This window comes from Oncorhynchus gorbuscha, linkage group LG22 (assembly GCF_021184085.1).
Source record: "Oncorhynchus gorbuscha isolate QuinsamMale2020 ecotype Even-year linkage group LG22, OgorEven_v1.0, whole genome shotgun sequence".
In the NCBI taxonomy this organism is placed as follows: Eukaryota; Metazoa; Chordata; class Actinopteri; order Salmoniformes; family Salmonidae; genus Oncorhynchus; species Oncorhynchus gorbuscha.
Window position 1 is genome coordinate 4,935,365 of NC_060194.1, and position 23,829 is coordinate 4,959,193.

Consider the following 23,829-nt stretch of genomic DNA (forward strand, 5'->3'; position numbering starts at 1 on the left):
TACGAGCAGCTCTCTAGGGGAGATGGAGGGAACCCCAGATGTTTTGGTGTCGATGCTGCTTATGGAAGTGAATCTTCCGCTAAGTGACAGGGAGCTGTCATAGGCAGCGTAGGCATACTAATCACCCTTAGGGAGGTCCACTTGTCAAGGTCATCTAGGTTGAAGGTTAAAGAAAACTCTACACCCCCTAAGTCTGGACTGAAAGAAACACCATGGCAACACATAAACAAAAAACTGAAAGAAACACCATGGCAACACATAAACAAAAAACTGATTTTGGCCTTACAAACCAAGAATATTATCATCCATTACTTTTTTCTTTCAGATATCATCAATAAAAAGTATTGATGCATATAAGGCTACATTAACAGTTTTTTTCATTTGTATTATAGCCTATTTGGTACAGTTAAATTGCTTGGTAACACACGGTATGGGAATCTGTTGGTACCTTACCCACTCGGGTTTAGCAACTGGAATACAAGAAATCCTATTGGCTTTCGTAGGACTAAGGTTTGTAGCCTATTCGCTATCTTTCCTGTCATTCAAATGCAGAAGGAAGTTGACGGAAAAATTCCGAAGACGCTGAGTACAACCAGAATACAACAAGACCAAAAGGGTTGGTAGAATCTCGCCCGTGTGCGCAACGCCGAACGATGCTGATCAAAAGAACATTAATCTATCATCAGCATGGGCATTTTCAAATTTAAATGGGCACACCTACCTCGTGTGCATTAATTAGATGTAAAGCCTTATTATATTTGTTGATTAGTAAGATGTAAACCATCTGCAGATGCCCAATTATCATATTGCAGATTGCGTTTGAATTATACCAATGCAACAGATTTTCACCTGCAGTTAATTATTATCAACCTATTGACTAGCGTATTATGGGAGAGGAGCATCCTATTTCTCATCCTTAATCATCAGTAAGGTAAGGATTTGGTTAGAAAATAGGCATATGCATCAGCAAACGTTGTATGGCAATTACTGGGTTTGGGGTTTTATGCTGATACTATAACTAAAACAGAATATTTGAGATTTCATAATGGGAATTCAGATAAATAGACGTCAATCATAATGCGTTGGCATTGTGACATACATTGCGCAACACACCCACTCAATATTGATTTATGTTGTTGGCATATATATATATATATATATATATATATATATACATATCACGTCCCATAGGCAACAGTAGTGTCCAGTCCGGCTTGCAAATGGTTAAATCTTTCATAACAGTTTTGAAAAAATAATGTATGCATGCTCATTTGGCTAATACTTAATTTGTCTGTACATTATGTAATTTCTGATGTCTACAGGTAGTGTTATGCCCCAGTACCAACATAATTCAACTAGTTATGAATTACACATTTGTATTTTGAATACTGTACATATATGTATCAGAATGTATTGATGTACTGTGTGAGTGGAAAAGTAGAGCACATAGTGTACCAAAGGTGTGTTACACATGACGCTTGGATAATCAACCTAATTCCTGCATTGCAGATCAAATAGTAAAATGGCTGAATAACATGGTTGAGAGCATTTAGGGCAGTCCACTGGAAAACTCAATCATATTCAATTCTCACTTTCACATTCGACCTTAATATGACTTGGCAAGGATTTATATGGCAAGGAACGTTGAGTCGGATGGCCTTTTGCATTTTAATCTCTGGTTGTGGAGTAATGTAGTGATCTTGGAGGGTAGTGCAGGTCTCCTCGCAGTTGAGCAGTCATGCGCTGGTTCATTGCAAGAGGGGTCACCTCATCCCCTGGAGGGAAGACCACCTCCAACATACTTTCTGCTCAGGTTTATATCAAACCTGATGTGATTGGATGATGATAACCTCAATATAATATTGGTTATTACACGAGATAGATACAGTATCTGTGTATAGACATATATACCTGAAGGTCATGTCTGGGCTTTCATAGTGCTTACACACATATCCAGTATCCTGACCCCTAAACGTATTGCAATGATTTAGAGGCCAGCTGTGTCAAATGAATATTGTGATGGTAGCATTTGATCGTATGATTAATGACATCCTCACTGTTCGTAGAGGCCCACCATTTTGATCCACCAAGGAAGGGAAATCTCAAAATTCACTTGGCTCATGAAACAGGATAGTACAGGATGCACCGACCTTCACAACACTCTCAATAAATTCTCTCTCTCCCCTCCCTCCCTTTTTCCTTCTCTCCTTGTTCTACCCCTCTCAGCCAGACATTGATCCCTGTGTGCCATTTCAATACGTTAATGAGCTTCCCTGTGTGTGTGGATGCATAGAAACAGTGAGCAGTAAACTGCACCTCCTGCAGAGGCATCATTTACTAGGATCAATGCCCCCTCCTCTCTCCCCATTACCATGACCTGCTTTCCGATTTCCCATGTGTGTTAAAATGAACTTCATTAACTTTCCTTTGCTCACTTGCCTGTGCACCTAATTTTCATAGTTTTTCTCGATTGTGTACAAGCATTTTCTGGAACAATGTTGTCGATTTTCTAAACAGAGTGCACAAGACACAGGGCTCTGTGGCCTTTTGCCAAATAGCAAATGCGCTATGATGAAACTGTTTCTCATGAGGATTGCCACAGGAAAGGAAGACCCAGAGTTACATCTGCTGCAGAAGTTCATAAGAGTTATCAGCCATGTACCCTAGTTACCAGAAATTGCAGCCCAAATAAATGCTTCACAGAGTTCAAGTAACAGACGCATCTCAACACCAACTGTTCAGAGAAGACTGCGTGAATCAGGCCTTCATGGTTGAATTGCTGCAAAGAAACCACTACACAAATAATAAGAAGAGGCTTGATTGAGCCAAGAAACACGAGCAGTGGACATTACACCAGTGCAAATATGTCCTTTGGTCTGATGAGTCAAAATTTGAGATTTCTGGTTCCAACCTACCGTGTCTTTGTGAGACGCAGAGTAGGTGAACGGATTATCTCTGCATGTGTGGTTCCCACCTTGAAGCATGAAGGAGGTGGTGTGATGGTGTGGGGTGCTTTGCTGGTGACCCTGTCTGTGATTTATTTAGACTTCAAGGCACACGTAATCAGCATGGCTACCACAGCATTCTGCAGCAACACGCCATCCCATCTGGTTTGCGTTTAGTGGGACTATCATTTGTTTTTCAACAGGACAATGACCCAACACACCTCCAGGCTGTGTAAGGGCTATTTGACCAAGAAGGAGAATAATGGGGTGCTGCATCAGATGACCTGCCCTCCACAAACACCTGACCTCAACCCAATTGAGATGGTTTTGGGATGAGTTGGACCGCAGAGTGAAGGAAAAGCAGCCAACAAGTGCTCAGCATATGTGGGAACTCCTTCAAGACTATTGGAAAAGCATTCCAGGTGAAGCTGGTTGAGAGAATGCCAAGAGTGTGCAAAGCTGTCATCAAGGCTAAGGGTTGCTACATTGAAGAATATAAAATATATTTTGATTTGTTTAATGCTTTTTTAGTTACTACATGATTCCATATGTGTTATTTCATAGTTTTGATGTCTTCACTATTTTTCTACAATGTAGAAAATATCAAAATGTACAATTTTATTTTAATGTGTACCTAGTGACTGGTACTGTAGATGTGTAGAGATCAATGAGACGTAAAGGCTCTGCATGGCCAATCCGATGTCTGCAGTAGCCGTACTGCATTTACTGCGATGCAGAAGTCAGAGCAAACATACTTTTTTGCTCTTCACGTAGCAGAGTTGTTGTGAAAGAAGTATTCAAGGAAGTGAATTTATGTTTATACAGGACCTCTCTCCCCCACCTACCGTCAAACAGTCATGTCAATGTGGAGCTATACGGAGCCCTCCGCATTATTAAAACATTTGGGATGCGCACGGCAATGCGGTACGGAGCTCGATTATGCCTCCGCAAGCCTCCAGAGGCTCCACAATTGCCTCACACCATTCGTGAGGAGGCTCCGGATCACATTCTCAGAGCAAGCATACAATTAAAGTCGGAAGTGTACCTTACTCAAATACATTTAAACTCAGTTTTTCACAATTCCTGACATGTAATCCTAGTAAAAATTCCCTGTCTTAGGTCTGTTAGGATCACCACTTTATTTTAAGAATGTGAAATGTCAGAATTATAGTAGAGAGAATGATTCATTTCATCTTTTATTTATTTCATCACATTCCCAGTTGGTCAGAAGTTTACATACACTCAATTAGTATTCGGTAGCATTGCTTATAAATGGTTTAACTTGGGTCAAACATTTCGGGTAGCCTTCCACAATCTTCCCACAATAATTTGGGTGAATTTTGGCCCATTCCTCATGACAGAGCTGGTGTAACTGAGTCAGGTTTGTAGGCCTCCTTGCTCACACACACTTTTTCAGTTCTGCCCACACATGTTCTATAGGATTGAGGTCATGGCTTTGTGATGGCCACTCTGTACCTTGACTTTGTTGTCTTTAAGCCATTTTGCCACAACTTTGGAAGTATGCATGGGGTCATTATTCATTTGGAAGACCCATTTGCAACCAAGCTTTAACTTCCTGACTGATGTCTTGAGATGTTGCTTCAATATATCCACATAATTTTCCTACCTCATGATGCCATCTATTTTGGGAAGTGCACCAGTCCCTCCTGCAGCAAAGCACCCCACAACATGATGCTGCCACCCCGTGCTTTGCGGTTGGGATGGTGTTCTTCGGCTTGCAAGCCTCCCCCTTTTTCCTACAAACATAACAATGGTCATTTTGGCCAAACAGTTCTATTTTTGTTTCGTCAGACCAGAGGACATTTCTCCAAAAAGTATGATTTTTGTCCCCATGTGCAGTTGCAAACTGTAGTCTGGCTTTTTTATGGCGTTTTTGGAGCAGTGGCTTCATCCTTGCTGAGCGGCCTTTCAGGTAATCTCGATATAGGACTTGTTTTACTGTGGATATACTGTAGATACTTTTGTACCTGTTTCCTCCAGTATCTTCACAAGGTCCTTTGCTGTTGTTCTGGGATTGATTTGCACTTTTCACACAAACGTACGTTCAGAATGCGTCTCCTTCCTGAGCGGTATGATGGCTGCGTGGTCTCATGGTGTTTATACTTGCGTACTATCGTTTGTACAGATGAACGTGGTACCTTTCCAAGCTGTTTTTAAAGGTACAGCCAATTTAGTGTATGTAAACTTCTGACCCATTGGAATTGTGATACAGTGAATTATAAGTGATATAATCTGTTTGTAAACAGTTGTTGGAAAAATTACTTGTGTCATGCACAAAGTAGATGTCCTAACCGACTTGCCAAAACGATAGTTTTTAACAAGAAATTTGTGGAGTGGTTGAAAAATTAGTTTTAATGACTCCAGCATAAGTGTAAGAAACTTCCAACTTCAATTGTATATTTAGAATTTTTTTCTGTTTCAAAAGCAAAAGCGAATATTAATAATTGCAAGATGGCGCTGATAGAGATGGCAGCTTCGCTTCAAGTCCTTAGGAAACTATGCAGTATTTCGTTTTTTCATGCATTATTTCTGACATTGTTAGCCCAGAAAACCTTAAGTGTTATTCCATACAGCCGGGAAGACTTATTGGATATCAGAGAGACATCAACTTACCAGCACAACCGCCACTACGACCAGGAATACGACTTTCCCAAAGCGGGTCTATTGTCTGTACCTCCCAGGGCATTTGAACTGATTCCAGGGGACAACCCAAAACAATGCTGTCGGAGGAGAGATTGCTGCAGCGGTCTTCTAGTGTGGCTTCGGATGCGCGCACATCACCCAACGCTTCCGAGTATATTACTCGCTACTGTCCAGTCCCGAAATTAGGGCAAGAGTTGCTTTCAACAAGAGATATCCAGGATTGTAAAATACTCTGTTTCGCAGAGACATGGCTAGCTGGGGACACGCTGTCAGAGTCCATAAAGCCAACAGGATTTTCAGTGCATCGCGCCGACAGAAACTAACATAGAAACTATCTCTCTGGTAAGAAGAAGGGTGGAGTGTATGTTTCATGATTAACGACTCATGGTGTAATTGTAACAACATACAAGAAGTTATTTTGTTCACCTGACCTAGAATTCCTCACAATCAAATGCCGACCATATTATCTCCCAAGAGAATTCTCCTCGTCACATTCGTGTATATCCCCCCGCAAGCGGTTACCAAGACGACCACCAATGAATTCCACTGGACTTTATGCAAACTGGAAACCATATATCCTGAGGCTGCATTTATTGTAGCTGGGAATTTTAACAAAGCTAATCTGAGAACAAGGCTACCTAAATTCAATCAGCATATCGATTGCAGTATACGTGCGAGTAACACACTCTACCATTGCTACTCTAACTTCCGCAATGCATACAGGGTCCTCCCCCACTCTCCTTTTGGCAAATCTGACCATGACTCCATCTTGTTGCTCCCCTCCTATAGGCAGAAACTAAAACAGGTAGCGCCATGCTTAGGTCTATCCAACTCTGGTCTGACTAATTGTATTCCACTCTTCAAGATTGCTTCGATCACGTGGACTGGGAAATGTTCTAGGTAGCCTCAGACAATAACATTGACGTATATATGCTGACTCGATGAGTGAGTTTATAAGGAAGTGTATAGGAGATGTTATTCCTGTTCCCAAGAAATTCCCTGTTCCCAACTAAATGACTATCAACCTGTAGCACTCACCTCTGTCATCATGAAGTGCTTTGAGAGACTAGTCAAGGATCATATCACCTCCACCCTACCTTTCACCCTAGACCCACTCCAATTTGCTTACCGCCCCAATAGGTCCACAGACAATGCAATTCTCATCACACTGTACACTGCCCTATCTTATCTGGACAAGAGGAATACCTATGTAAGATGCTGTTCATTGACTACAGCTCAGCATTCAACACCATAGTACCTTCCAAACTCATCATTAAGCTTGAGACCCTGGGTCTCGACCGTACCCTGTGCAACTGGGTCCTGGACTTTCTGACGGGCCGCCCCCAGGTGGTGAAGGTAGGAAACAACATCTCCACTCCGCTGATCCTCATCACTGGGGCCCCACAAAGGTGCCTTCTCAGCCCTCTCCCTGTACTCCCTGTTCACCCACGACTGCGTGGCCATGCACACCTCCAACTCAATCATCAAGTTTGCAGACGACACTACAGTGGTAGGCTTGATTACCAACAACGACGAGACAGCCTACAGGGAGGAGGTGAGGGCCCTCGGAGGGTGATGTCAGCAAAACAAAAGAGATGATCTTGGACTTCAGGAAACAGCAGATGAGCACCCCCCATCCACATCGATGGGACAGCAGTGGAGAAGGTGGAAAGTTAAGTTCCAGGGTGTACATATCACCGATAAACTGAAATGGTATACCCACACAGACAGTGTGGTGAAGAAGGCGCAACAGCGCCTCTTCAACCTCAGGAGGCTGAATAAATTTGGCTTGTCACCAAAAACCCTCACAAGCTTTTACAGATGCACAATTGAGAGCATCCTGTCGGGCTGTATCACCGCCTGGTACGACAGCTGCACCACCCACAACCGCAGGGCTCTCCAGAAGGTGGTGCGGTATGCACAACGCGTCACCGGGGACAAACTACCTGCCCTCCAGGACACCTACAACACACGATGTCACAGGAAGGCATATAAGATAATCATGGACAATAACCACCCAAGCCACTACCTGTTCACCCCACTTCCATCCAGAAGGCAAGGTCAGTACAAGTGCATCAAAGCTGTGACAGAAGCTGGTTTTCAATCTCTCTATCTCAAGGCCATCATATTGTTAAACAGCCACCACTAGCACAGAGAGGCGGCTGCCTACCTACAGACTTGATATCATTGGCCACTTTAATAAATGGAACACTAGTCACTTTAATAATTCCACTTTAATAATGTTTACATATCTTGCATTACTCATCTCCTGTGTATATATTGTATACTGTATCCTTCACTATCTAGTCTATACTATCTATTGCATCTTAGCCGCTCTGTCACTGCTCATCCATATATTTTATACTATTTTATACTTTATACTTATGTTCTCATCCCATTCCTTTACTAGATTGTGTGTATTAGGTTTTGTAGTGGAATTTTTTAGATATTAGGTTTTGTTGTGGAATTGTTAGATATTACCTGTTTAGATACTGCTGCACTGTTGGATCTAGAAGCATAAGCATTTCACTGCACTCGCAATAACATCTGCTAACCATGCGTATGTGGTATAAAATAAAATGGTATTTGATTGAATTTAGACATCTCCCCTCACTGTGAATAAATAATGTATGAATCTAGAATATGAATCCGGGGTTGAAGGTGATTGGAGGTGGGTGAGTGAGAGAGGGATGGACATTAATCAGAGCTCTGCCATTATTAGTGTGTTTGTGTGTGTGGCTTGACATGTATATAAGTCAATGGTGTTTCTTTGAGTGAATACCAGGAGAGAAATATGTGTTGATTAAAGCCAGTGTGTCAGGTCAGCTTTTATATGAAGGGTTTCCACAAACGCATCATTAGAAAAGCCTCCCTTCTCTGTAGCCAACACTTTTCTGAGGGTTGAAAATGGCTGCCGCACTTTTCCCCAGGCCTCACCGACTGTAGCGTTGAGCATGATCTAATAATATTGGTGAACCTTGTTGACTAGAAATGCAATTCAATCAGATGTCTAGCATTGTAGGGATCATGATCTGTGAGCATAGATGGATCATATGCTCCAACTTTACATAAGATTGAATAATAATAATAATTGAATAATAGAACACAAGCAGCAGTTTATATTCTGTTTGGCTAGTGGAGACACAGTAACATAGGAAACCATGAAGCCTTTATCTAAGTTCCAACACATACTGTAGATATGACACTTCTGCTCTGCTTCCCCTTGATAATCTGTGTGTCTATATTTGAACCGTGTGACATGAAATTCTCAATTTACCAGACTGCCAAAAACCTCTTGAGCCATGACTGGACATAACTGTAATGAATTTCCTCCTCTTCTTCCGAAGAGGAGAGGCGAAACGGATCAGAGGACCAATACGCGGCGTGGTAATTGTCCATGGTTCTTTTTAATACGTTAAGGTACACATGAACAACTGACTACAAAAACCAAGAAATGTGAAAACTCAAAACAGTCCTATCTGGTGCAAAGACAGAGACAGGAACAATCACCCACCAACACACAGTGAAACCCAGGCTACCTAAGTATGATTCTCAATCAGAGACAACTAATGACACCTGCCTCTGATTGAGAACCATACTAGGCTGAAACATAGAAATTCCCAAAACCTAGAAAAACAAACATAGACTGCCCACCCAACTCACGCCCTGACCATACTAACGAAATACAAAACACAGGAAATAAAGGTCAGAACGTGACAATAACCATCCTGGGAAACACCATCGTGTGCTGGTGTACTAATAACCAAACTCCATTGGCACATGTAATACATAGAGTGAGCAGTTGGCATGAACCCCACTGTGCCATTTCTGACATTCTATTTATACTCTAGGGACCAGGGGCCATTTTGGAAGAGCCGTGACCATTCTTCGTTTTTTTGACTAGGTCAGTATGTCAATTGTTTCTGCTTCTTCACACTGAAACTAATTTCAACGCAGGTATTGTGTTACTCTTGTCTATGGACTGACTTTGAACCCAATGTTAAACCAGTCATTTATGCTGGTGAGTATTTTAATTGAAAGCTTAATTATTGAGAAACCGTAGCGTGTTTATCATGGAGTATATATCAGGTTCAAACAACTGTTTTGTTGTTTTTTTCGTGTGGTGAATTGTTGTGGTGAGAGCCATTGGGATCTTTTAGTTCAAAGATGTCTGTTGTCTGTTAAGCCTACCAGGTCGTTCCTATTATGTGTTGTGATGTATGGGGAGAACATGTGTATGCTCAGAACAATAATGGAAACTCACAGCACCCCTTCTGGGCCACTTTTGACTGTTTTGTTCTTATACACTGCTCAAAAAATAAAGGGAACACAAAAATAACACATCCTATATCTGAATGAATGAAATATTCTTATTAAATACTTTTTTCTTTACATAGTTGAATGTGCTGACAACAATCACACAAAAATTATCAATGGAAATCAAATTTATCAACCCATGGAGGTCTGGATTTGGAGTGACACTCAAAATTAAAGTGGAAAACCACACTACAGGCTGATCCAACTTTGATGTAATGTCCTTAAAACAAGTCAAAATGAGGCTCAGTAGTGTGTGTGGCCTCCACGTGCCTGTATGACCTCCCTACAACGCCTGGGCATGCTCCTGATGAGGTGGCGGATGGTCTCCTGCGGGATCTCCTCCCAGACCTGGACTAAAGCATCTGCCAACTCCTGGACAGTCTGTGGTGCAACGTGGTGTTGGTGGATGGAGCGATACATGATGTCCCAGATGTGCTCAATTGGATTCAGGTCTGGGGAAAGGGCGGGCCAGTCCATAGCATCAATGCCTTCCTCTTGCAGGAACTGCTGACACACTCCAGCCACATGAGGTCTTGCATTGTCTTGCATTAGGAGGAACCCAGGGCCAACCGCACCAGCATATGGTCTCACAAGGGGTCTGAGGATCTCATCTCGGTACCTAATGGCAGTCAGGCTACCTCTGGCGAGCACATGGAGGGCTGTGCGGCCCCCCCAAAGAAATGCCACCCCACACCATGACTGACCCACCGCCAAACCGGTCATGCTGGAGGATGTTGCAGGCAGCAGAACGTTCTCCACGGCGTCTCCAGACTCTGTCACGTCTGTCACGTGCTCAGTGTGAACCTGCTTTCATCTGTGAAGAGCACAGGGCACCAGTGGCGAATTTGCCAATCTTGGTGTTCCCTGGCAAATGCCAAACGTCCTGCACGGTGTTGGGCTGTAAGCACAACCCCCACCTGTGGACGTCGCACCCTCATACCACCCTCATGGAGTCTGTTTCTGACCGTTTTAGCAGACACATGCACATTTGTGGCCTGCTGGAGGTCATTTTGCAGGGCTCTGGCAGTGCTTCTCCTGCTCCTCCTTGCACAAAGACGGAGGTAGCGGTCCTACTGCTGGGTTGTTGCCTTCCTACGGCCTCCTCCACGTCTCCTGATGTACTGGCCTGTCTCCTGGTTGCGTCTCCATGCTCTGGACACTACGCTGACAGACACAGCAAACCTTCTTGCCACAGCTTGCATTGATGTGCCATCCTGGATGAGCTGCACTACCTGAGCCACTTGTGTGGGTTGTAGACTCAGTCTCATGCTACCACTAGAGTGAAAGCACCATCAGCATTCAAAAGTGACCAAAACATCAGCCAGGAAGCATAGGAACTGAGAAGTGGTCTGTGGTCACCACCTGCAGAACCACTCCTTTATTGGGGGTGTCTTGCCAATTGCCTATAATTTCCACCTGTTGTCTATTCCATTTGCACAACAGCATGTGAAATGTATTGTCAATCAGTGTTGCTTCCTAAGTGGACAGTTTGATTTCACAGAAGTGTGATTGACTTGGAGTTACATTGTGTTGTTTAAGTGTTACCTTTATTTTTTTGAGCAGTGTATTATGTTTGTTGTAAGTTCCAACCTAAGACTTTGTCTCAAACCAAAATGGGGACTGTGTTGTATTTTAATATGAAATAACTAATGTTATTCACAATATTGTTTTGTTTAAGTGTTCCCTTTATTTTTTTGAGCTGTGTATTATGAACAGTGTATTCATTACCTCTGTTCCAGAACCACTATCATTCCACTACCTCTCCCACTTTCCATCACCATGTACCTCTTCCTTGTTTTAACTCTTGGGCTATGTTATTCACAATATCGTGCATACAAAACACTTCCCTCATGTTCTTAACCACAGTACATAGCATAACATTTTGTTCTTTTTTTTAAGCATAATCAATCACGACATGTTGGTTTTGTTAAGATTGCTCATTGACATTCCTCATGGGTATGTGTCTCTGCAGGCAGGCACTATGCTGACCAGCATTACAGACGGCATCCTGTGCTGTCTGACTGGGAAGGCTGCCAGCCTGGTGATGCCCGTCGAGTCCTCTGAGCCAGCTGACACCTTTGAGTTTGTGGAGGTGAAGCCCGGGAGAGTCCTAAGGGTTCGCCACATCATCCCTGAGCGGCAGTCACCGGTGGTAACGGAGGAGGACCAGGTAAAGGAGCCAGAGCAGGGCAGTGGAAGCAACAGCAGCAGCAGTGTGCACTGCAAGCGCAAGATCACTGTCTACCGCAACGGCCAGCTAGTCATTGAGAACCTGGGTGACGTGCTGCACTCGCAGATCCTCCAGTGCCAGGATGGTGACCTAGAGCCCTATAGCACCGTGGAGGTGGAACTGGCTGACTATAAGGAAGTGCCCACCTCCCCTGAACCCAAACCCACGCCTCCACTACCCACGGTCGGGGATCAGAAACTCGCGGCACCTCCTCGCCGGCGCCATCGCAAGCCTAAGCGCACATTGATGATTGACTCGGAGAGGGAGATCTCCAGCTGCAAGGGGACACACTCGGATGTGGCGCTCTTTTTCGTACATGGGGTAGGCGGCTCGCTGGACATCTGGGGCAGCCAGCTGGACTTCTTCTCGCGGCTGGGGTATGAGGTCATCGCCCCTGACCTGGCGGGCCACGGGGTCAGCAAAGCGCCCCACATCACGGCGGCCTACACCTTCTATGCCCTGGCAGAGGACATGCGCGCCATCTTCAATAAATACGCCCGTAAACGCAACATCCTAGTCGGGCACTCCTATGGGTCAGTATGCTTGCTTCTCTGTTAAAATGAATGGTCAAGTATCATCTTATGTCTTAGGTCAATTAACAGAAGGAATATCATGATAGTAAAGGAATTACAGTATTTGTGTCACGTGGAATGACGCTGGAGAGACGAAGCAGGTACGGGGAGTAACATTTAATAAATAACAGAGACAAGCACAGCGTCAGCAAACAGAAACTAAGACGAAAAACAATCAATGCAGCAGCAGGGAACAGAGCAAGGGAACTGACAGATATGGGGGAGGAAATAAACAGGAGATAAGGGAGTCCAGGTGAGTCCAATAATGCTGATGCGAGTGACGAGGGAAGGCAGGTGTGGGTGATGGATGGCAGGAGTGCGTGATGCCGGGTAATCTGGCGCCCTCAAGCGCCAGGCGGAGGGAAGAGCGGGAGCAGACGTGACAATTTGAACATGCCCTGAAACACACCATAAACTGGTCCTGACTATGTCTGAAGAAGAAGAACCAATCAGAGAGCAGGGTTATGCCGATGGCATGATGTACCAATCAGAGAACTGTGTTATGATGAAGTCATGATGAAGCGACCAGTCAGAGAGCAGGGTTATGATGATGTCAGGATGAATGGACCAATCCGAGAGCAGGTTCCCAAGATGTTATTTTCACTGGTTTGATTATATCGCTTTCAGGGTATCGTTCTGTACCTTCCTGGCCCATGAGTATCCAGACCAGGTTCACAAGGTGGTGATGATCAATGGAGGGGGGCCCACAGCTCTGGAGCCCAACCTCTGTTCCATCTTCCAGCTGCCTTCCTGTGTGTTGCACTGCCTCTCCCCCTGTCTGGCCTGGAGCTTTCTCAAGTAAGTAAATCATCCCATCTCTTTGTAGACAAAACAACAACCCGTTGCTAGACAAAACATCAACCCGTTGCTAGACAAAACAACATTTTGTAGATGAAATAACAACACATCGCTTAACAAAGAGAACACCAATCTATCGCTGTAGACAAAACAAAACCAAGAAACTCTTCATACAGAAAGTATACTGTACACTGCGGTTTCCGAATAGTCGGCTGCCCACAAGGAACATGTGCTCACATGGTTGATGATATTACTAGGTTAACAAGCTTGTTCTGCGTTGAATGTAATCAATACGGTGCCTGTTAATTTATCATCGAATCAGAGCCTACTTCAACTTTGCCAAACGGGTGATGATTTAACAAAAGCGCATTTGCAAAAAAAAAACACAATTGTTGCACAAATGTACCTAACCATAAACATGAATGCCTTTCTTAAAATCAATACACAAGTATATATTTTTAAACCTGCATATGTAGTTAAAAGAAATTCATGTTAGCAGGCAATATTAACTAGGGAAATTGTGCCACTTCTCTTGCGTTCAGTGCAAGCAGAGTCAAGGTATATGCAGCAGTTTGGGCTGCCTGGTTCGTTGAAAACTGTTCATTGAAAACAAAGACCGTAATTAATTAATTAATTTGACATAATTATGACACAACATTGAAGGTTGTGCAATGTAACAGCAATATTTAGACTTAGGGTTGCCACCTATTCGATAAAATAAGGAACGGGTTCTGTATTTCACTGAAAGAATAAACGTTTTGTTTTCGAAATGATTTGACCATATTAATGACCAAAGGCTCATAATTTCTGTGTGTTTATTATATTAGAATTAAGTATATGGGGGGGGGGTACACAATGCAGACAGGAGTCTTATGGCTTGGGGGTAAAAAGTGTTGACAAGCCTTTTTGTCCTAGACTTGGCACTCCGGTACCGCTTGGTAGTAGAGAGAACAGTCTATGACTGGGGTGGCTGGGGTCTTTGACAATTTGTAGGGCCTTCCTCTGACACCACCTGGTGTAGAGGTCCTGGATGGCAGGCAGCTTTGCCCCAGTGATGTACTGGGCCGTACGCACTATTCTCTGAAGTGTCTTGGGGTCGGAAGCCGAGCTCCAGGCAGTGACGCAACCGGTCAGGATGCTCTCGATGTTGCAGCTGTAGAACCTTTTGAGGATCTCAGGACCCATTCCAAATCTTTTTAGTTTCCTGAAGGGGAATAGCCTTTGTCGTACCCTCTTCACGACTGTCTTGGTGTGTTTGGACCAATCTAGTTGGTTGTTGATGTGGACATTAAGGAATTTGAAGCTCTCAACCTGCTCCACTACAGCCCCATCGATGAGAATGGGGACGTGCTCGGTGGTCCTTTTCCTGTAGTCCACAATCATCTCCTTAGTCTTGGTTACGTTGAGGGATAGGTTGTTATTCTGGCACCACCCGGCCAGGTCTCTGACCTCCTCCCTGTCTCGTCGTTGATCAGGCCTACCACTGTTGTGTCGTCAGCAAACTTAATGATGGTGTTGGAGTCATGCCTGGCCATGCAGTCGTGGGTGAACAGGGAATACAAGAGGGGACTGACCACGCACCCCTGGGGAGCTCCAGTGTTGAGGATCAGCGTGGCAGATGTGTTGCTACCTACCCTCCCCACCTTGGGGTGGCCGGTCAGGAAGTCCAGGATCCAGTTGCAGAGGGAGGTGTTTAGTCCCAGGATCCTTAGCTTGGTGATGAGCTTTGAGGGTACTATGGTGTTGAACGCTGAGGTGTAGTCAACAAACAGCATTTTCACATAGGTGTTCCTTTTGTCCAGGTAGGAAAGGGCAGTGTGGAGTGCAATAGAGATTGCATCATCTGTGGATCTGTTTGGGCGGCATGCAAATTGGAGTGGGTCGAGGGTTTCTGGGATGGTGTTGATGTGAGCCATTACCAGCTTTTCAAAGCACTTCAGGGCTATGGACATGAGTGCTACGGGTCTGTAGTCATTTAGACAGGTTACCTTTGTGTTCTTGGGCACAGGGACTATGGTGGTCTGCTTGAAGCATGTTGGTATTACAGACTCAATCAGGGACATGTTGAAAATGTCAGTGAAGACACCTGCCAGTTGGTCAGCACATGCCCGGAGCACACGTCTTACTCACGTCGGCCATGGAGAGCGTGATCACACAGTCGTCCGGAACAGCTGATACTCTCATGCATGCCTCAGTGTTGCTTGCCTCGAAGCGAGCATAGGAGTGATTTAGCTCGTCTGGTAGGCTCATGTCACTGGGCAGCTCGCGGCTGAGCTTCCCTTAGTAGTCTGTAATAGTTTTCAAGCCCTGCCACATTCGACGAGCGTCAGAGCCGGTGTAGTATGATTCAATCTTAGCCCTGTATTGACGCTTTGGCTGTTTGATGGTTCGTCGCAGGGCATAGCTGGATTTCTTGTAAGCTTCCGGGTTAGAGTCCCGCACCTTGAAAGTGGCAGTTCTACCCTTTAGCTCAGTGCGAATGTTGGCTGTAATCCATGGCTTTTGGTTAGGGTATGTACGTACAGTCGCTGTGGGGACGACGTCCTCAATGCACTTATTGATAAAGCCAGTGACTGATGTGATGTAATCCTCAATGTCATCGGAAGAAACCCGGAACATGTTCCAGTCTGTGATAGCAAAACAGTCCTGTAGCTTAGCATCTGCTTCATCTGACCATTTTTTTATAGACCGAGTCACTGGTGCTTCCTGCTTTAATTTTTGCTTGTAAGCAGGAATCAGGAGGATAGAGTTGTGGTCGGATTTACCAAATGGAGGGCGAGGGAGAGCTTTGTACGGGTGTCTGTGTGTGGAGTACAGGTGATCTAGTATTTTTTTCCCTCTGGTTGCACATTTAACATGTTGATAGAGATTTGGTAGAACTGATTTAAGTTTCCCTGCATTAAAGTCTCTGGCCACTAGGAGCGCCGCCTCTGGGTGAGTGGTTTCCTGTTTGCTTATTTCCTTATACAGCTGACTGTGTGCGGTCTTAGTGCCAGCATCTGTCTGTGCTGGTAAATAAACAGCCATGAAAAGTATAGCTGAGAACTCTCTAGGCAAGTAGTGTGGCCTGCAGTTTATCACAATATACTCAACTTCACGCTAGCAAAATCTAGAGACTTTCTCAGATTTCGTGCACCAGCTGTTTTTTTTACAAATATGCACTGACCGGCCCTCCTCGTCTTACCGGAGTGTGCTGTTCTATCCTGCCGGTGCAGCGTGTATCCCGCTAGCTGAATATCCATGTTGTCATTCAGTCACGATTCCGTGAAACATGGATATTACAGTTTTTGATGTCCCGTTGGTAGGATATTCGTGATCGTACCTCGTCTAGTTTATTGTCCAATGATTGCACGTTGGCGTGTAATATTGACGGTAATGGCAGCTTTCCCAGTTGCCTTCTGCGGGTCCGGACGAGGCATCCGGCTCTTCGTCCTCTGTGTCGCTTCTTTTTGCGAATAATTGGAAAGTCTGCCCTGTGGGGTGTTTGGAGAATATCGTGTGAGTCCTGCTTGCTGCTGTTGTTGTTGTTGAAGAAATGTTTGTCTAATCCGAGGTGAGTGATCGCTGTCCTGATATCCAGAAGCTCTTTTCTTCTGTAAGATACGGTTGCAGAAACATTATGTACAAAATAATTTACAAATATCGCGAAAAAAACACATAATAGCACAATTGGTTAGGAGACCGTGAAACGGTGGCCATCTCCTCCGGCGCCACTAATAGTCCTATAATTCCTATAATAACTACAACCCAAAACTTCTTACCTGGGAGTATTGAAGACTCATGTTAAAAGGAACCACTGCATTATTTAAACCAAATTGAAAAATGTTCATTATTTATTTGACACTAAATTGATTTTATTTATGTATTATATTAAGTTTAAATAAAAGTATTCATTGTTCATTCAATATTGTTGTAATTGTCATTATTACAAATATATATATAAAAATCGTCCGATTTAAACGGTATCTGTTTTTTGTGGTCCTCCAATAATCGGTATCTGCATCTGCATTGAAAAATCATAATCGGTCGAACTCTAGTGTGCGCCAAACTGAATAATCTCATTATTTTTCAGAAATTACGCATGCAGATATTTACACAAATGTTATACATGAGGATCCAGGAAATCAGCTCAAAGTTATTTTAATTTAGGAAATCTGTTCCCAAGTAATAGAGACGCATATGTGATCGTATCCCCATGTAATCAAGATTTGAAATTATTCTGTTTTTGACAAATAATATATCTATTTGGGGTTCTTGCGGTACCTTTTTTGTAGTGCACAAGGTATTTATAACTATGTTCTGGCTCCCTGACCATCCATGGTAAAATCGTCCCACGGCTGAATGTAATTGGGGACCCCTGATATACACCGTCAATGCTTAACTACTACTGCATACACAAAGTAAGGGGAATTTGCACAAATTTAGAATATCAGATAATACTGATGGCTTCCAATTGGCTCATTCATCCCCCCTCCTCTCCCCTGTAACTATTCCCCAGGTTGTTGCTATAAATGACAATGTGTTCTCAGTCAACTTACCTGGAAAAATAAGGGTATACAAAAAAAACATATATATATACATATATCATTGGGCTATGAGTCTGACCTCTTTTTCCAACGTGTTCAGGGCTGGGTTTGCCCGTCAGGGAGCCAAAGAGAAGCAGCTGCTGAAGCAGGGCAATGCCTTCAACGTGAATCCATTTGTGCTGCGAGCCATGATGAGTGGGCAGTATTGGCCCGAGGGGGATGAGGTGTACCATGCTGAGCTTACTGTGCCCATCCTGTTGGTGCACGGCATGTACGACAAGTTTGTGCCTATGGATGAGGACCAACGCATGGCAGAGGTAAGGAGACATCAACGAATGAATACCAATCCATGTGAATTTAGTTCAGAAGCTCTACTATTCATGAACGAAAGATAAATTGATATAATTCATGTTTTACGATATGAATTACGAACAGTTCCTATCATATCACAAGCCTCTCATCTAATCTAATATTAGATTGAACATGGTCAACATAATCTGTACCACTGTTTTGTATCTTGATTGTAACTATTATCCTTTTCATTTCAGATCCTTCTGTTTGCGTTCCTGAAAGTCATTGAGGAGGGCAGTCACATGGTGATGATGGAGTGCCCTGACACAGTCAACACCCTCCTGCACGAGTTTTTCCTATGGGAGCCCGACATGTCCAAAAAGGACACAGCTAAGACTGATCCTGACAAAACTGTTACGGTCAATGGCATTGTCATCCAGACACCAAAACCAAACAAGCCCATGGACAAATAACCAGTAAGGAGTTTCATTTTACATGAGCAAACCCAATCCGACGGCCTGTCTTTGGCAGGTGGCATGTGGTCTTTAGGGCTGCTCGCAGGCTGAGAGCTGTTATTAACCGGGCCAGAGTTGGTTGTTGAAGTGGAGGGGAGGCAACTGGTGCGCCAAGCTTAGAGTGGCATTTGAAATGGGACTTGGGACTGTCGAAAGAAGACAGGAAATTATGGAAAGAAGAGAGGCGGAATCGAATAGAATGACAGAGATGGGTGTTTCTGTTTCCCCTTTGACAGCTGTCTGTGCTGTTTGTAATGTGGTGTTTGTAATCAGATAGACCTTGGGTCCAGAGGACGTTTTTAAAACACAATATCCATTCGTAATGCTCGGAAGTACCAAACTTGGGTTGGTGAGTGGGCCATTGTCAACCAAAGTGAGGAGGGCATGACTATTAAATGGTCTGTGGATTGCCTTACTATCTATCGTTCATTCTCTTGTGAATAATATATCACTGCTGGTTGGTGTCCTTCTGTCATCAGTTTAAAGTTAAAGATCTTACAAGACTGGGTCCATATTATGAATTCTCTTCAAGTGAACCATAAACTAAATAGGATAACTGAGAAACTATCCAGATAATGCTAGCCAATGGGTGACTGTGGTGTGTTATGGGAATAAGATCGCCCAGTTTGCATGAGTTCATCCTCAGTAATCATCCCCTATTTTTTATTTTATTTTTTATTTTACCTTTATTTAACTAGGCAAGTCAGTTAAGAAAAATTCTTATTTTCAATGATTGGCCTAGGAACAGTGGGTTAACTTCCTGTTCAGGGGCAGAACGACAGATTTGTACCTTGTCAGCTCGGGGGTGTGAACTTCCGGTTACTAGTCCAACGCTCTAACCACTAGGCTACCCTGCCGCCCCGCAGGTTAACCAGGTTATAGACTCAAGCGTTGACTGGATGGAAGTAGTGGTGAATGGATTGGAAATTGTTATGGCAAATAAACATGCAATAAGTAATTAAATAAAGTATGTTGCAGGCATAATAAAGACATGCACCACACCACACACCTAAACAAATTCACCATACAATTTCAACAGCCTCATCAAATATCATCAGGCCAAAGGAAAGCTGTTAAAACATATCCTTGAGCAAACTACGTATTTGTCAGTTACAGTCAGCATCGGTCAATTTTGCTGTACACTGTGCATTAACTCACGCTTGAAGTTTAGGGTATCGGTTTGCTTTTGAAACCTAACGATTCATCTATGCACAACATGGAGTGGAGTATTTTGCCTTTAAGAACATTTTGCGGTGTTGTCCAATGTTATGTATTTAGAAGCCTATGCTTACTGTATGTGTCTACACTTGCGTATGCATTATCTAACCTTACTAGACCATTTGAAGTTCTTTCATGAATGGGATTTTTAAAGATATTTCAAGGATTTTCTTGACAACAAACTTTGACAGTCGAGAAATCCAAAATCCTCCCGTGTCCTCTGAGTGTATAATCTAAGGGACATTATGGACAGAGAAGAAGTTGGACCAAAGCTTTAGTGATAAAGTAGTCATCGAAATGATGTAAGAGTATTCCATAACTATTATTTAATAATAGTGATGCCAGTTATTAAACGCCCAATCTTCAACTCGTTTTACCTCAGAATTTGATGTGACACCATTTAGAATGATGTTGTTCTCCAGTCTACAAGCTAGTGTAGCAAAGCATTTTCCTTCACAAGTTCAACTCGTTTTACCTCAGAATTTGATGTAACACCATTTAGAATGATGTTGTTCTCCAGTCTACAAGCTAGTGTAGCAAAGCATTTTCCTTCACTGCCCTCCAGTCAATCTGTATGTGCTTACTGCTTGCAATGTCAAAGGTCAACCATGATAATAAGCTAAAGGACATAACATTATCAGGTGCTCATTTGTGAATGTTTTCGTGTCTCATAATGAGAATGTGTGATTAATCTGCGATTAAGAAGTATGAAGTACAGTAAGGAATTTTTCCGGTTCGGTCGTTTCGACTGCTGCACACTGTTTATTGCATATGCATTATTCTGAGAAAAGATGCACGATGATAATGCAATTTCAACAGAGAAAAGAGGAGTTATGAACTGTAGACCTAGATAATGTACTAATAAGTAATGGAAACGAATAGGTTGAGGAACAAACTAGTTCGACCCAGCTGTTGAAAAGAAAATGAATTCATGTGGACTGTCCACCACCATGAAGTGCTTCTGATGCAATGTCTGTTTTTGCACTGTATAGATTGATCCAACAGTAATATGGACTGCAGGGCGCTCACATTTGCTTCCTCCGCTAAATGTATACAAATCGGTCAGTGTTCCTATCCAGTGTGCTATCATTTGTGGTTCAAAATGTTTAAATGTAATTGATACATTTATTGATGGACATCAGAACTCATGCACTGCCTGATTGTATATGCATATAAAATTCTGATATATCGAACTGTTCAATTGAGTGTATGAATGTGCCTTTCCTGGCATGAATTAAAACAAATGTTTGCATTATATGGTTGTATTTGTTCTTCTGTGAATGACTGTATGAACGAATGAATGAGGACAATTTTGTTGTGACAGACAAAAGTAACCATGACTTTTTGAGTGTACATTTCTGGCTCTGAGGCCTGGGGAGCCACCTCTGTTTAGGCTACTGTTGCCTCTGCCGAGTCCACAACAACCGGATGATCCCGTTTTGGAAAGAGAGCCCGTGACGCTGTTTTTAGCGTCGCCTACGTCGATTCTTGGGGGCTGACATCTTGCTCGTTCCGGTATCAGGATCGCATTACTACATGCCCGCTAGCACTGGAGGCCAGCTGAGCCCAGCCTGTGAGCCCAAGCCTAGCATGTGCACGAGCAGGGACATGCATTCCAGCGCAAGCTCGAGCGGGGTCGTGGATCTTGATTAATGTGGAGGGCAAATCTGCAGCTGCTAAGCACCACCACGCAACCGTGACACAACCACTGGAAAAAGTAGATTTTTTGTTGTTGTCTGCAAGTAAATTATTCAGGACTAAGAGGAATCTACTCTGTTTCTCCTTCCAAACAGCCTAACTGTCTATGTATTTGGAAACAGTGGAGTGGTATGGGGTGAAGAGGACGGTGGACTCAGTTGAGGACATCCCAGCCACTTGGCAGTGAGATTGTTGATTAATATCGCCTGGGCGCCCGTGAAGGTGTTTTGCAAAGGCCTCCCGGGCATCAGCCAGGTGCCCCGCTCTGGCCGACATCGAAGTCAGCTCAAAACAAAAGTGACGTAGGTTAAAGCACACGGAGTAGTGAGTAGGATTGCTTTTGATAAAAACACTTTATCTGCCTTCCCAAAGAAAAATGAGTTTGAAAATTCTAAGACATATTTAATGGAAAAGAGATGTTTCTGAACGATGCACCATGCTGCCTTGTTGACTAATCAAATCAAAATGTATTGGTCTAATACACATGGTTAGCAGATGTTATTGCGACTGTAGAGAAATGCTTGTGCTTCTAGTTCCGACACTGCAGCAATATCAACAAGTAAATCTAACAATTGCACAAAAACTACTAAAAGGATGGAATAACAATATGTATATTATTATTATATTACATATACATATATGGATGAGCTGTGACTGAGCAGCACAGATGGTATAAAATACAGTATATACATATGAGATGAGTAATGCAAGATATGTAAACATTATTAAAGTGTCATTAATGAAGTGACTAGTGATCCATTTGTTAGAGTGGCCAATGGTTTCAAGTCTGTACCACAGCCTCTCTGTGTTAGTGATGGCTGTTTAACAGTCTGATGGCATTGAGATTGAAAAATAGCTTCTGTCTCTCGGTCCCAGCTTTGATGCACCTGTACTGACCTTGCCTTCTGGATGGTAGCGGGTTGAACAGGCAGTTGCTCGGGTGGTTGTTGTCCTTGATTATATTTTTGGCATTCCTGTAACATCGGGTGGTGCAGGTGTCCTGGAGGTCAGGTAGTTGTCCCCCGGTGATGCGTTGTGCAGACCTCACCACCCTCTGTGGAGTCCTGCGGTTGTGGGTGGTGAAGATGCCGTGTCAGGCGGTGATACACCCCGACAGGATGCTCTCAATTGTGCATCTGTAAATGTTTGTGAGGGTTTTAGGTGACAAGCCAAATTTCTTCAGCCTCCTGAGGTTGAAGAGGCGCTGTTGCGCCTTCTTCACCACACTGTCTGTGTGGGTGGACCATTTAAATTTGTCCGTGATGTGTACACCGAGGAACTTTCCACCTTCTCCACTGCTGTCCCATCAATGTGGATAAGGGGGTGCTCCCTCTGCTGTTTACTGAAGTCCACGATCATCTCCTTTGATTTGTTGACATTGAGTGAGAGGTTGTTTTCCTGACACCACACTCCGAGTGCCCGCACCTCCACCCTATAGGCCGTCTCATCATTGTTGGTGATCAAGCCTACTACTGTTGACCAAGCGGCGCAGAATACTGTTCGACTTGAGAAGGGCACTCCTCCGTCACCACTTTTTCTTGTTCACGTTACGGGCTGTAGCCGGGTGCACCGTGGCTCAGGTTAATAGACCTCCCTCAGTGTTGGCACTGTTACTAACTACCTGACAGGTAAGAGGACTACACACACACACACACTATTAAGAGTAGAGGTCGACCGATTAATCGGAATGGCGATTAATTAGGGCCGATTTCAAGTTTTCATAACAATCGGAAATCTGTATTTTTGGGCTCTGATTTTGCCCATTTTTATTTATTTAAACCTTTATTTAACTAGGCAAGTCAGTTAAGAACACATTCTTATTTTCAATGACGGTCTAGGAATGGTGGGTTAACTGCCTTGTTCAGGGGCAGAACGACAGATTTTTACCTTGTCAGCTCGGGGGATCCAATCTTGCAACCTTACAGTTAACTAGTCCAATGCTCCAACCGCCTGCCTCTCATTGCACTCCACGAGGAGCCTGGTTGTTATGCAAATGCAGTAGAAGTCAAGGTAAGTTGCTAGCTAGCATGAAACTTTTCTTATAAAAAACAATCA

General features: G+C 43.6%; 1 protein-coding gene across 2 annotated transcripts; it reads left to right on the forward strand.

Annotated features, from left to right (window-relative positions):
• Window positions 1–603: 603 nt before the first annotated feature.
• On the forward strand, window positions 604–21,322 carry LOC124010221 (protein ABHD8-like). 2 transcript variants are annotated; one of them, XM_046322657.1, is made up of 6 exons: window positions 604–931; window positions 9,461–9,513; window positions 11,899–12,689; window positions 13,356–13,526; window positions 18,153–18,369; window positions 18,601–21,322. In XM_046322657.1, the coding sequence occupies exons 3-6, from the start codon at window positions 11,908–11,910 to the stop codon at window positions 18,814–18,816; spliced, it is 1,386 nt and encodes a 461-aa protein (XP_046178613.1). In that variant the 5' UTR covers window positions 604–931; window positions 9,461–9,513; window positions 11,899–11,907; the 3' UTR covers window positions 18,817–21,322. The 2 variants fall into 2 exon arrangements, with proteins under 2 accessions (XP_046178613.1, XP_046178614.1); XM_046322658.1 differs by lacking the exon at window positions 9,461–9,513.
• The last annotated feature ends 2,507 nt before the right edge of the window (window positions 21,323–23,829 follow it).

Bases quoted from the DNA above. Each gene is read 5' to 3' on its own strand.
- LOC124010221 (XM_046322657.1), top strand. From the start codon at position 11,908: ATGCTGACCAGCATTACAGACGGCATCCTGTGCTGTCTGACTGGGAAG. The intron at 13,527-18,152 runs GTAAGTAAATCA...CAACGTGTTCAG, and splicing joins CTGGCCTGGAGCTTTCTCAA to GGCTGGGTTTGCCCGTCAGG. The intron at 18,370-18,600 runs GTAAGGAGACAT...TTTTCATTTCAG, and splicing joins AGGACCAACGCATGGCAGAG to ATCCTTCTGTTTGCGTTCCT.